The following is a 15,374-nucleotide window of genomic DNA, read 5'->3' on the forward strand; positions in this document are numbered from 1 at the left end:
TCACTATAAATTTTTCCCCTCTGAAAATAATGTGGACCGACACCAAAGGGTAGCTGTGAACATCCCCGTGCACACATAACACCTTCACCCCTTGTGCTCCCCCCAATGCCTCGTTTTGAACCAGGCTTTGGCGAATTGAGGTCTGATTACAACCAGAATCCACCAACGCTTGATATATAGCCCCTTGGATACTCACCGGTATGCGATACGCTCCGGCCCGATCGAGGGCGGCCTCTGGCGCGTCGGGGATCCGAACCACCGCGCCCACTTCCATTGCTGTGCACTGCTGTTGAAGGTGGCCCGGGTCCCCGCAGCGCCAGCAAACCAGCCCGGGCTTTCCCTCTGCACCGGTGATCTGGGGCTCACTCACCTGAGGTGGGGGAGAGACAGACACAGAAGGGAGAAACAGGAGGGCACCGTGGGTGCGGCGGGCCGGCTGGGGTGGTGCCGGCCCCCGCCTCCACGGTGGGGGAATGGGGCGAGGACGGGACACAGAAGGAGAGAGAGAGAGATGAGGAGAGAAGAGACGATGCCATCTGCTGTCCTGCCGCCGGGACAGCCGCCAGATGATCCTCCGCCAGCTCGACTGCCTGATCCAGCGACGCCGGGCGGTGGCACTGGAGCCACTCCGCGGTTCCGGCTGGTAAGCGGGCGATGAACTGTTCCAGTACCACCTGGTCGACGACTCCCTCGGCGTCGCAATTGTTGGCCCTCAGCCACCGCCAGCAGGCGTCCCGGAGCTGCTGGCCGAACGTGAACGGCCGGCTGACTTCCTCCAGTCGCAGCGCGCGGAAGCGCTGGCGTTGTTGCTCCGGTGTGCGCCCCACGCGCTGGAGGACGGCCCGGCAGAGGTCCGTGTAGGCCAGCCGGCGGTCGGCGGGGAGCTGTAGCGCGGCCAGCTGTGCCTCTCCCGTGAGCAGGGGAGGAGGCGCGCTGCTCCATCGGCCACCCCGAGGCTTCGGCGACCTGTTCAAACGACGTGATGAACTCCTCGGGGTCGTCCTGCGGGCCCATCTTGGTGACAATGAGGGGAGACGGGCCCGCGGCCGGAGCGCTGGTGGACCCCGCCGACGCGAGGAGATGCCGGAACGCCTCGCGATCTTCCTGCTGGGCCAGCACCAGGGCTTCGAAGCGCCGCTCCTGCTCCTTTTGGAGCATGACGAGTGCCTGGTGCTGGCTTTGCTGAGCCGTGGCGAGGGCGTGTACCAGATTGGCGAACGGGGAGGATTCCATGGGGCTGCTGGTTTGGTGCTCCACGATCCCGGGTTTCGGCACCACTGTGGTATTTTCCCTGTGGGTGGGTGGAGCACAGAGGACGGCAGGACAGAGATCAAGTGAAACAAGGCTTTTATTGCCACACTTTTCAGTCTAACAATCTCGGACGCACAGAGACACACACATATATCAGCGTCTCGTCCAGGGATGAGCTCCTTCTGCTCTCGCTCTCCCTCCTGATATAGGGCGCAGTCACTGGGAAGACATGCAAACACAGGTTAATTGCTCTCAGGTGATGTGATTCTGCCACTTACCTTCCCTGACTCCGCCCTCCTGTCACAGACCGGCACTTGACCACGCCCCCGCTGCCACAAATATATACAGTTGTTGATGTGACAAAGTAACGTATTCTTAAGTATTCTATCAAGTTTATATACTAGAAAACAACGAAATATCTTGGTAATTGTAAATATAATAGTCGGTACGCTAAACGGCACAAGAGTCACCATTTTTAAAAGACCGTGACGTCAGCCCTACCCACTGCACTAGGAGAGAAGCGTGTAATCATGGCGTCGGGCGCATCAAGTGAAGGCGACAGCTCTGTCGAATCATACGAAGAGATCCCGCAAGACATACTGCAAGCAGGCTATGGCTTAGAAGGGTACCAGTTTGAACCTAGGAGAGGTACTCTCGACTCCGGTGATGATGAAAGAAGAGAAGAAAGCTCGAACTCGCTTGGTATTTTTCAGCGGAAACGAGTGAAAAGACACGTCTGGAGGATCGTTATGCTTTCCATCGGTCCTGTTATTACACCCGAAAGCAACACACTGTGGCATTGTGTAGCCGATCACTTACAATTCATCCTACTTTCCGATTCACATGTGCTATTCCCAACCTCAATGAGCCAACACAACTGGGCACATACATACGTCATGAGTGTTACGCAGAGAAAATGAACGTGCATTCTGATTGGATAAAATTAATATCATGGCGGGCTGTTCAAACTGCGGAAATAGTTTGCTCGAGCTACTTTCAAAACACTATAACTTTCCAACTTTAGAACAAAAAACTTTTGTAAGTCTTGAAAAAGGTTCGTTAATGTGTGTTTTATTGTTATATTTACTCTATATATTGCCCTCTGTTCCCCTTTAAGTTAAAATTTTTTTAGTTTTTTTTTGTTCATACAGAGTTCCTGAATACATTCATTATTAGGGTTTGAGAACAAGTGCTGCAAGTTCTTTTCACCAACATTTTCCAAAAATTTCTTATTTGTCTGCAGGTGAAGATCGCATATATTGATTTCCTAAACCACTGCTATGTAGACACAGAAGTGGAGATGAAGGAGATCTACACAAGCAACCACATGTGGAAGCTGTTTGAGAGCTTCCTGGTTGATATATGCAGGGTAATAACCTCTGAATGAATCACCGATGAACCTTGAGTCTGTATTTTGTCAGAGACGAGAGAGAGAACCTGGAGGTACATCCCCAATTCCAAAAATGTTGGGATGCTATCTAAAACGTAAATAATAACAATGTGATGTGCGAATCATGGAAGAGAAGAAGAGCAACTTTATTCATCACACGCTTGTAAAATTCCTCTCTGCATTTAATCCATCTGAAGCAGTGAACACACACATACCCAGAGCAGTGGGCAGCCATGCTAACAGCACCCGGGGAGCAGTTGGGAGTTAGGCGCCTCGCTCAAGGGCACCTCGGCCCAAGGCCGTCCCATATTAAAGAAACAGTCCACCGTACTTCCATAATGAAATATGCTCTTACCTGAATTGAGACGAGCTGCTCCGTACCTCTCCGAGCTTTGCGCGACCTCCCAGTCAGTCAGACGCAGTCAGACGCGCTGTCACTCCTGTTAGCAATGTAGCTAGGCTCAGTATGGCCAATGGTATTTTTTGGGGCTGTAGTTAGATGCGACCAAACTCTTCCGCGTTTTTCCTGTTTACATAGGTTAATATGACCAGTGATATGAAACAAGTTCAGTTACACAAATTGAAACGTGGCGATTTTCTATGCTATGGAAAGTCCGCACTATAATGGCAGGCGTACTAACACCTTCTGCGCGCTTCGGCAGCGCATTGATACGGAGCTCAGATATCAATGCGCTGCCGAAGCGCGCAGAAGGTGTTAGTACGCCTGTCATTATAGTGCGGACTTTCCATAGCATAGAAAATCGCTACGTTTCAATTTGTGTAACTGAACTTGTTTCATATCACTGGTCATATAAACCTATGTAAACAGGAAAAACGCGGAAGAGTTTGGTCGCATCTAACTACAGCCCCAAAAAATACCATTGGCCATACTGAGCCTAGCTACATTGCGAACAGGAGTGACAGCGCGTCGGACTGCGTCTGACTGACTGGGAGGTCGCGCAAAGCTCGGAGAGGTACGGAGCAGCTCGTCTCAATTCAGATAAGAGCATATTTCATTATGGAAGTATGGTGGACTGTTCCTTTAACCTAACCCTATATATCATTGAAGATGGTACAGAGACAACATATCAAATGTTGTAACTGAGAAAGTTTGTCGTTTTTTGAAAAATATATACTCATTTTGAATTTGATGTCTGCAACACGTTTCAAAAAAGTTGGGACGGGGCGTGTTTACCACTGTGTTGCATCACCTATACTTTTAACAACTCTCTGTAAACGTTTGGAAACTGAGGAGACCAAATGCTGTAGTTTTAAGAGAGAAATGATGTCCCGTTCTTCTCCGAGATACAATTTCAGTTGCTCAACAGTTCGAGATCTCCTTTGTCGTATTTTGTGCTTCATAATGCACAAAATGTTTTCAGTGGGAGTGTAGCAAACTATAGCATGTGAATACAGGCATGGACCAAGGAGTAGAGGAATTTAAGTGCTCTTTATTTTTAAGTGTCAAAGGTTGTGTGAGAGAGAGAGAGAGAGAGAGTGATCAGGTGCGGTGGTGTTGGGAGGGCAGCAGGACTCTGGTGCTCACTCATGTAGGGTTGAAGTGGAGGAGTCGGCTGGGCTGTGGGTCGCGGGCGGGAGGGGAGGTGAATGAGTCGGCTCTTGACGATCTTCCATACGATAGCCAGAGTGAGGGAGCCAGACCGCGAGAGCTTTCTCAAGTCAGGGAATGTCATTCTCATCGTCCTCGGCAGCAGCAAGATAGCTTGCAGGTAGAGGGAGAAGACACATCAGCTTTGTTGTGCATACAACGCTTAACTGACCTGTTTGTGTGGCAGCTGAAACCGCTGCAGCTGTGTGCAATTGGATGGCTCTGCCCCATGGCCAGGCTGTCTCTTGTCGTCCAAAACATTGGTGCTGAAGTGGAGCTGTCTTTTCAGCAACATTTGGTCAGTGGAGCGAGGAGTAACGAAGTATAGGCGGGGGGTTTCTTGAGCTACCGTCACAGGGAGACCAGTCTGGACTGCAGGCAGGCCAGTTTAGCACCTGGACTCTTACAGTGGAGCCATGCAGTTGTAATACGTGCAGAATGCAGTTTGGCATTGTCTTGCTGAACTAACAAGGCTTTCCCTGTAAAAGATGTCATCCACTTCACCTCAGTCTGTTATAAATGAGCTTTTGTCCCAGAGAAGGTGGCAGTGTTTCTGGATATTGTTTATATTTGGTTTTAACTTGTCTTTGTGGATGCACTAATGAACTGTTTTCACAGACGATGGTTTTCGGGAAGTGTTCCTGAGCCCATACAACAATTTCCATGACAGAATCGTGTTTGTTTTTAACGCAGAGTTGCCTGAGGGCCTGAAGATCACAGGCATCCAATGTTGGTTTTTGGCTTTGTCCATTGCATCCAGAGATCTCTCCAGATTCTCTGAATCTTTTAATGATGTTCTGTATTGTAAATGATGTGATCCCCACATTCTTTGTAATTTTACATCGAGGAACGTTGTTCTTAAATTGTTGCGCTGTTTGTCCACGCGGTCTTTCACAGGGCAGTGAACCCCTCCCCATCTTTACTTCTGAGAGACTCCGCCTCTCTGGGATGCTCTTTTTATACCCAATCATGTTACTGACCTGTTGCAAATTAATCTAATTAGTTTGATTTCACATTACACGTTTTCTGTCTTTTGTTGCCCCGTCCCAACTTTTTTGAAACCTGTTGCTGGCACTAAATTCAAAATGAGCATACATTTAAAAAAACAAAACAAAATAATTTCTCAGTTTCATCATTTGATGTGTTGTCTTTGTACTATTTTCAATGAAATATAGAGTTTTTATGATTTGCAAGTCATTGTATTCTGTTTTTATATTTATGTTTTACACAGCGTCTCAAATTTGTTGGAACTGGGGTTGGATACAAGAGATATTTTCAGCACTAATGGATCCACCAGGCAAATAGAGCAAGATGTGATGAATTTGCATAATTTTTTTTTTTTTATCTGATAAAGTGATTTCGATGGGTTATTTAAAGTGTGAAAGAGAAAAACAGGAAGGGTGGTTGCTAATGGGTTCTGTATTTTACATTTGTGTGGCAATAAGCTAGAGTGTAGCTTTGAAGTTAGGAATTTGAAGAAAGCCTCCCCTCGGAATGGATGTTTGTCGAATTCCTGTTGAGACGTGACCATGCTGTCAGGAACGATTTTTGTAAAATGCATTTAGTCTGAGAAACTGTGTTCGAACCTTAAGGCTGCACGTTCTAACCGGTTTAGCTGATACGATCAATGAAGTAAATTATTTCCTTTAAACCTATAACGTGATGTTCATTTGAGCAAGACATCTTTTGTTAAGTGCAAGTTACAGTCATGCATGTTGTTCAGTGTTGTCTTTGCATCATTATGCTGTTGACATAGTGCTGACACAGGAAGGATGAATCAGAACTATTTTCTGACTTTACTCAGCTTGGTCTGTGCATTGAATTCATTTCTGCACCCCTTTTTTTTTGTTATTTACGGCTCGCAGGTCTGCAACAACACGAGCGACCGCAAACACGCCGACTCCATGCTGGAGCGCTATGTCACCGAGACGGTCATGAGCATCGTCACCACTTTCTTCAGCTCCCCCTTTTCCGATCAGAGCACTAGTTTACAGGTAATCATTGTATCATTGCCAGCAGGTTCAATATCGACCTGAGGCTCTACTTTGTTTGCGAGATTTTGTTCGTCATAAGGCTTCAAGTGTGGTTCCTGTTTGACAGTTAATATCCAAATGTAATGATTTATTTGTTGGAGACTTAAATTTTTTAAATAAAGGGTGGAGTGTTTTATCATTTTGCCCCCCCCCAAAAAAAGAAAATCTAGGTGGCACGTCACGTATATGTAAGTACCAGTAACTCGTCCTCCCCTAAATGCCCCACCGCATATCCTGGTATTCCTTTACATATCTCAGATGTAACACACTCACTCACTCACCACTGAATTTCTTCACACTCATGTGCACCACACACATGCACACGTTTCTTTAGAAAAAGTCTGACAACTTGGATTGAGTCACAGCTTTCCAAGAACTCAGCCTGTGCATTGCAAAGTTTTCCAAAAGCAGTCACACCACTTGTGGTTTTACTTGCTTGAACTACTGGTGTGTACACACACACACACACACACACACACACGCGCGCGCGCACATTCTACAGATCCAGACTTCCCACAAATCTGTTTCGCAACATTACTATTGCGGTCAGGTCTTGCATGGCAGCCAAATGGCCTTAGTGTCTGTGAGTGTGAGTGCGCATACAAATGTGTCCTTACACACTGTGCTCTTGGCTGGTTGCTTACGTGGATGTTACTATCGACTGGCTCAACTGTCCTTGGGAAACATTCAGTTTAGTTGGGGATTTCATGGGTACTTATCTCCCCCTGAGCATGCTGACTTTAGTAAACACCACCCACCATTCCTCCTATCTGGTGACCCCACAGTGACCTTTGACTTAACATTCAGCACTGTGTTTGTCTTGGTACTCCCCCGGATTGAACTTAATCCATATGTGCTGCTGACAGCTGTTTCCTGCTCATGAGAGTTTCACTAGGAAGTATTTTTGTTTTGTCCATTTGGCTTCTCATCAGGAGAGTTTTTGCTTTCTGTATGAAAGTAGAAAGCGCTTTAATAAAAAGGCAATAACTGCGAAAATTTGTAATGTTAGATTTTTGCATGGTTCACGGTTTCGTTTAAGCAGAAACACATTCAGGATTTTTTTTTTTTAAAAGATGTTGACTTGATGCAAATGTTATGGTTTGTAACGTAAAGCAGTAATTTGTCCCAGGGTGCTACAGTGGATACCAGTGAAGACCAGACAACATGGCCCAAAATATCTCGCTTTCTCGTAAATGATGTCAGCAATAGATGTGAATGAAACCACGACTGATTAAAATGTTTAGCTCAAGTACTTTTAAAAGTAAATAAATAAGTAATAGACTGACATTCAAACATTAATCTGATAAATCTATCGTACAAGTTTCAAAAGCCTTGACTTTCTTCACTGAACCAGAAGTCCGCAGTTATTCAGCTTCGAGGTTTGTACCAGAACAGTGCTCTGTCTGATGTGGTTTAAGGTTGTTAATAAAAAATGTTGATGTCTGACAACTATAAGGACCCCACAACTCTTTCACCCAACGAATGACGTCACTCCTTTCCCTGAAGTGAGGTGTGATGACATCGTATGCTCTTTGTTGTTACAGGCTTCCCTTCTGGGCAAATGAACAGAGGTATTGCATGCTAAAGTGTGGTAACAGCCTTGTCTTGGTTAGTCACATTTCTAGTAAGCCCGCCTGGAGAGCATGGAGTTCGGAGACCTCAGACAAAGCTGAGGACCTTACGTTTTTTGTCTTACTCATGCTGTAAGCCTTGAGGCCCTCTTGAGCTGTCTGTGTGTTCTGAGATTGAATTTTGAAGATGCCTGTTTTGTTTTTTTTGTTTTTTTAAACTTCAGTATCCCCCCCACCCCCTTCCATTAGTTTCATGTTTGTCAGTGATTTTCAGTTTTAGTCAATTTCATACAAGTTATGAATTCAACATAATGTGAAAAGTTTTATCTCTGCACATGAAAACATCATATAAACCCATAGAACTTATTTTGTTGTACAAACTCTTTCACATACACAGTGTGACCAAAAGTATGTGGACACCTGACCATCACATCCATCTGTGGTTCCACATCCTTGTCTACAATGTCTTTGTATGCTGTAGCTTGAAGATGTCTCTTCACTGGAATTAAGAGACTCAAATCTGTTCGAGCGCGACGGTGCCCCTGTGCACAAAGCGAGCTCAATCAAGGCGTGGTTTGCCAAGGTTGGAGTGGAAGAAATTGAGTGGCCTGTACAGAATCCTGACTTCACAGCCACGCTCGAATCTAGTGGCCGAACTTCCCTGAAGAACAGGGATTATTATAACCGCAAAGGAGGACTAATTCTGATGAACGCCCATGGTTTTGGAATGGGGATGTTCAACAAGCGTGTCTGATTGTAATGTTGAGGTGTCCACAAAATTTTGGCTGTATATTGTTTTTCTGTTTGTGTCATTCATGAAAGATCAAGTTTAGTAGTCATGGGATTGTGAGGTTACTCATTCTCTGTTGACTTTTTTGCATGTGATCAAGACAGGATTAAAAGTGTATGCAGGGTGATGCGGTTTCCTGTTTTTGTTTCTCACTACTGATTTTTCTTTTAAACTTTTTATTTTTCCCTTTTCTCCACGGCAGACCCGTCAGCCGGTCTTTGTGCAGCTCTTGCAGGGTGTTTTCCGGGTGTACCACTGCAGCTGGCTCACGCCCACACAGAAGGCGTCAGTGGAGAGCTGCATCAAAGTCCTCTCTGACGTAGGTAAGAATGGCTGTCTCGTGCGCTCACAAAATGTACTCTGTCTCTTCTGAGGCTTTACTGCATGTTTTAAACTCTTTGCGTTGCACGCAGCCAAAAGTCGGGCGATCGCCATTCCAGTTGACTTGGACAGCCAGGTGAACAACCTCTTTGTAAAATCTAACAACGTCGTCCAGAAGACCATCCTGAACTGGAGGATGTCTGCTCGGAATGCCTCCAGACGAGACTCTGCAATGAGTGCATCTAAAGACTACAGAAACATCATCGAGAGGCTGCAGGTAAGCAAACGCGCTCGAATGGCAATCACAGCAGGGGAGCATGTTTGCTTGGTTCTTATTCCGCTTAAGCGCAGAGATAAAGCTCAGTTAAAGCGCCAGGGAACCTGAATCTCATCACTTTTTATTGAGCATGAATATTTGCCTTCTCAGCAATGTCTGCATTGTACAAAATGGGAATGTTTTATTTCCAATGTCACCACAGGAATACACACAAACATGAGCACAGGTGACGTGCTGAAACGCATACAACAAGCATACCGTGTATGTGCAACGCACACTTTCACAGAAAAACACGCCCACCCACCGTCCCCTTTCTGTCCAGTAAAGGTGTGCTGTGGAGCTGGACAGCACACCACCACCACCACTGTTTCTATTTTACGATAATGACACAAACCAGCGATGATATCTGTTGAATGCGACACTACTCGCAACGTATTTAACTTTACTTGCTGGGGATGTTGCTCAAAACCCGGGTCCTGATTCTAATATTTCTTCAAGAGATTTTAATAACGGTAGCGGCAAGAACTCATTAAATATTCCGGTTTTGATTTCAGACCGTTCTACAGTAGTTTGCATTCAAGATTTCCCAAGAGACCTACATCTCACCAATTTGTTAATGTTCCTATTCTCAACGAACAATGCCAAAGTGGAATGCGGAATCTACGACTTTGTACTATGAATGCAAGATCACTGAAAAACAAGTCTGCGGATTTTTCATGCTATGCACTTCAAACTGGGGCTGACGTTTTTGCAATAACTGAGACCTGGTTTACTGATATGGATATGGTGCACAAAGGTGAAATTACCCTCCCTGGGTACAAGTTGCTTGATAATTCACGAACTGGTGGGATTGGAGGTGGAACAGCTTTGCTGTTTAACGAAAGCATTAATGTAAGGAAATTAGATGGCGGAGAACGGAAATCGTTTGAATTTTCTGAGTGGATGCTGGACTATGGCTCTAATAAACTGAGAATGATTATTGTATATCGCACTCTCTATTCTGCGGCTCACCCTGTGACTACTGTCGTGTTTTAGGACCTCTTCTTTTTGTCATGTACGCATCAAAGCTGTTTAAAGTGATTAAGAACGATCTACCTGAAGCTTATTGTTATGTAGACGGTACTCAGTTGTTTCTTAGCTTCAAACCGGATCCGAGTTCCTCACAAGAAGAAGCTATAAGTGCTATGGAGCGCTGTATTGAGAATATCAGATGCTGGATGATGCATGACAGGCTCATGATCAATGATGATAAGACTGAATTTATACTTATAGGAATGCACCAGCAGTTAAAGAAAGTAAACTCTGTAAAGGTAACTATAGGGAACGAATTGATTGAGTCTAGCTCCAGTGTAAAGAATCTTGGCTGCTGGCTGGACTCAAACTTGGGTATGTCAAAAACACATTACGAACATCTGTAAAGCAGCTTTTTTTCATCTACACAATATAAGACGCATAAGGAAGCACTTGTCTCCAAAGACTGTCTAGTTACCTTAGTCCATGCCTTTATTACAAGTAGGGTGGATTATTGCAATAGTTTGCTGTACAGTCTCCCTAAAGAGCAGATCGCCAAATTACAGCGTACTCAAAATGCAGCCGCAAGGTTAATACTGGATGTCGGCAAATATTCACATGTCACTTCATCGTCGTATCAGTTGCATTGGCTATCCATACGCTATCGTATCCAATTCAAAGTACTTTTCAAGGCCATCCATGGCTTCGCACCATCATATATTTGTAGGCTTATCAACATCAAGGACAAATCGTCATACAGCCTGAGATCGAACAATGGCATTCTACTTAAGCATCCCAATGGCAAGGTGAGAACAACCCTTGGTGCACGTTCCTTCACAGCCGCAGCACCAACGTTATGGAACAGTCTTCCAATGTCAATTAGGAATATAGAATTATTGACTGATTTTAAGAGAGCGTTAAAGACGTATCTATTCAAGCAAGCTTTTACTTAATTTAATAAATCTTTTGTTTGGTTTTATGAGTCATATATGTATATTTTGTAATTGTTTACGTATTTCTATTCTTATATTTTAATGGAACATGTAAATATTTTTCTTGACTTTGTAACTGAATTGTAAAGCGCTATTGATCTGCCATTGCTAAATGGTGCTGTGTAAGTAATTAAATTATTAGTGTGCTTGCTCAAGCACACAGCAGCCAAAGGCAAGCACACTATTGTTCTTCTTAAGTTTACTTATTCTGCTTTATTCCAACACGTTTTTTGGATTCACTACTCCTCCTAGGGCGTTCGAGATGGAGACACTGTTCCAATTCTGAGACGTCTGGCCCGAAGTGGTGTAGTGTGCTTGTATACAGCTTTTGGATCAACGCCCCTGTTCTCTTGTTGTCGTTTTTCTTTTGGTTTTTTCCCCATAGAGAATGAATAGGGCTCATGAATCGAATCGTCCTACCCGGACACGCTCCATCGCAGATGCACCAAACCTCATGTGATACTTCAGGCCATCTCCCCCGACACATGCTTGCAATCGGTTCTGACCCGCACTCATATTTTTCCTTTCTTTTTGCTCATCCCTTTTTCCTCCATAGGCTTGCATTGATTTTTGGCCCCATTGAAAATGAATGGAGTTTCAGGAGAAAAACTTTCACTCTCCATCACTGGACTGCGTGGCTCGATAGGGTTTACATGCACTAAGTAGCTCGGCAAAAATCGCATAATCTAGGTCGTGTAGCTCGATTGCGAGAAATCAAGTTCGATTCAATTTCAGCCGAGCTAAGGTGTTTACATGCCATTTAGAGCTTCGATTTCAGACGAGCTACGGCAGAAATTCGATTTTCTCTATGTGCATGTAAACGCACTGAGTGTTTTTAACCAAGTGACCAAACTTCAAGAAACTTCACTTGATGCCTCAGGCCAAGTCCCCGCACAGATCCATCCTCTCATCTGAGACCTGCACTCATCTTTTCCTTGGTTTTCACGCATCTCTTTTTACCTCCATAGGCTTCCATTGATTTTTGGCCCCATTCAAATGAATGGAGTTTTGCTCAGTAACACTTCACCACACATCCACCAAACTTCATACGGCACCTCAGGCCAAATCACCATCACACACACGATATCGGTTCTGACCCGCACTCGGCTTTGTCTCGCCTTTCGTCCGTCCATTTTTTTCTCCATTTTGCCACTAATCAGTGGAAGCTTGACTGAGTCGTTCCTCCCTTCCCCCATAGGTGATGATGCATTTGGCAAGGATCTGCTCATTTGAGACTTTGACAGCAAATCAACTTCAACTCAATGGCCACTTTATTAGGAATACTTACGCGCGCGCACACACGATAGCAATTAGCATATAAGCCAGCATGTTACCCATTACAATATCATGCCTGCTGTTAGCTCGCGAGTTGTTAGCATGTTCATCATTAGCATGTTATTATGAGAGCTGTTAACATGTTAGGATTAGCATGGTAGCATGCAGAGTTCGCATGTTTGCTGTTAATGAGTTCGCCTGAGCATGTTAGCATGCTAACTGTTAGCATGTCACCCTCAGCGTGTTAGCATGTTAAAAGTTAACATACTAGCCATTAGCATGTTAGCTGTTAGCATGATAGCTGTCAGCATATTAGCCTTAAAGTGTTAGAATTTTAACAAATAGCATGTTAATCATTAGTATGTTAGAATGTTAGCTGTTAGCATGTTATCTATTAGCATGTTAGCATTAACATGTTAACATGCTAACTGCTAGCATGCTAGTTGTTAGCATGTTAGCATGCTAACTTTTAGCATGCTAGCATGATAGCTGTTCTGCTACAGCTCAGCAAGCACACTTGCATTTTCTCTGCGGAAATGCGGTCTAGTTGTTATTATTATTATTATGACTCGCTTCCACGACTAAAGAAAAACCTTCTCAATGTGTGCTTTTGTTATTCCCAGTACCCACAATTATCTGATTTATTTTCTTGCGGAATACAGACACTTGTGATTTGCTGGAAGAGATTTTTTATTCAGCTCACCCTCGTACGGTATATTTCCATTTTCAAGACATGAGTTGAAATTCTGCGTATCCTCGAACACTTCAGGGTGAAGGGCTTTGCTCACAGACACAACCTTTACACTTAAGGTAAAGAATCTGAAGTTCTCTCGTACCGGGTCAGTAGTTGTAGCTATTCTGAACTTCATTTCCACTTCCTTGTGAAGCCCCCCAGTGTCACTGGTGAGCAGCAGATTTCCAATCAGAGCACTTCCCTTCTCATAAACCTGCTTTTATTTTACAGGAAGTCGTCGTATATGAGTATGTGTGAAAGAAATGAAAATGGACTGAGTGCGTACCTGAACTTGTCCCTCGTTCCAGACTCGAAGGAAGACTTGTCTGCGTGTACGTGCACAGGGGGAGTCGATCAAATAATACTGTATGTAGTTTCACGTAATCACATCATTTACAGCACACCTGTCTCCTTTTACACACTTCAAGTAGGAGTCGGCGTGTCCTGCGTTGGGCTCAGACGAGACCAAAGCCCTTTCCTGTGATCTCACTGCCTTTGACTGCGAACTCGCATCTACTTGAGCATGATCTCAGTCAGAAAGTTCAAATTGAAATACCAGGACTTTCAAAGGTGTCACAGATGACATCGGTCACTTCTCATTCAGCGAGGCCAGTGGGTGTTGTGCTAGGTTTGAGTTGTGTCAGCTCTGCGACAAGATTTCAGCAGTGTTTTTGCACAAAATGATAAAAGATAAGATGGTTCATATCTCCGCTACTGCATAGCTCGTCAGTGTATCAGTGTCGAAAGCAAGTGGTTCTATGTTTGCAGGTTCAAAGCAAGGTCAAATGGATGAATATTTTTTTTTCCAATAGCTTTCTTGCTGTTTGAAATATACTTTTAAAGGTATTTGAGGCAAACAAATTAGTAACAAGAAGGACGAGTCTTGTTGGCAGTGGAGGCATCTTCGTTGGCATCGAGTTCTTCTCGTTTTGTGGTTACTGTTAATACAAAGCGATTCAGTTGCGCCTAAAAAGAGCCATTTTCTAGTAATCCAATTCACAAAAGGCTACATTTTAATGCATTTTAGTTCCTTGTGCAGATTTTGTAATAATTATTTGAAAAAGCACATTAAGAAACATTAACACGTCGCAGAGACAAACGTGGTAGACGTTAAACTCGATCTCCAGGAACAGAGTTCAGAATAGTGTGAACCGGGATGCAGAAATGTGTACAAGTGAACACTCACTCACTTTCTCACACGTGTGTGCGCACACACATCGTGTTTCGCTTCTGTCATGAGCTGATGAGGTAGCGTGGGCTGTGCCCTCAAATCATATCTGTCCGACTCATGCTGGTGTTTTTTATTTTTTTAATATATTTCTTTCCTGGCTAAAATCTTTGAAATCGTATTTTTGGAACATCTTCAGTTCAATTGCATAAAAACATTTATGGTTTTCTTGTCCCGGAAATGACCTGTACACACTTTCATGTCATGAGGTGTTTGGGATGTAATGTTTGTCAAGTGGTGGCCACATTCTCCTCGTGGGTGTATTATATTCTGGAAGTGACATGCCCCCCTGACACAGCTGTGTGTGTGTGTTTTATCAGGACATTGTCTCTGCGCTGGAGGACCGTTTAAGGCCCCTGGTGCAGGCTGAGCTCTCCGTGCTCGTCGACGTCCTTCACAGACCCGAGCTGCTTTTCCCCGAGAACACTGAGGCTCGGAAGAAGTGCGAGAGCGGAGGCTTCATCTCAAAGTAAGGCAGTTGTAATAGTTTTCACTCTGTGTCCATATACTTGTGGCTTCTGCTTTCATTACGCAAGAGCTATTACGGAGATGTACGGGCAGGTATAACATTTACCTGTCATGAGCTGTCCTCAGTGCAAGTGTGTGAGCGTATCATCGCTGAGGTTTTCTTGGAGAGGTGTGTTTTGCTGGAATGATGAAGGGTCTATGTTTGTGTGTGTCTGGAGACAGGATTAAATGCTTACGTGGTATGTGGGATGAACACGTAGAATGGAGCCAGATTACAGCATGGACTGGTGTGCGTGTGCGCGCACTGAGATGAGAGCAGGGCAGATGCATCTACCTGCCCGTACTCAGGACCCATGGTACCATTTCGGTTTAGTTAGATTTATTGCACGTAAACTGAATTAAAGCTGAGAGACAGAAAAAAAAAT

At 44.5% G+C, this 15,374-nt stretch overlaps 1 protein-coding gene across 1 annotated transcript in view; it reads left to right on the forward strand.

The window, feature by feature from the left end:
• Positions 1–15,374, forward strand: part of itpr1b (inositol 1,4,5-trisphosphate receptor, type 1b) — a 167,953-nt gene that overhangs the window by 62,146 nt on the left and 90,433 nt on the right. Inside the window, 5 exon segments of the mRNA XM_060910776.1 lie at positions 2,495–2,620; positions 6,116–6,244; positions 8,847–8,967; positions 9,058–9,242; positions 14,802–14,950. Of these exon segments, the coding sequence (XP_060766759.1) occupies positions 2,495–2,620; positions 6,116–6,244; positions 8,847–8,967; positions 9,058–9,242; positions 14,802–14,950 (710 nt within the window).

This window comes from Neoarius graeffei, chromosome 26 (assembly GCF_027579695.1).
Source record: "Neoarius graeffei isolate fNeoGra1 chromosome 26, fNeoGra1.pri, whole genome shotgun sequence".
Taxonomy (NCBI): domain Eukaryota; kingdom Metazoa; phylum Chordata; class Actinopteri; order Siluriformes; family Ariidae; genus Neoarius; species Neoarius graeffei.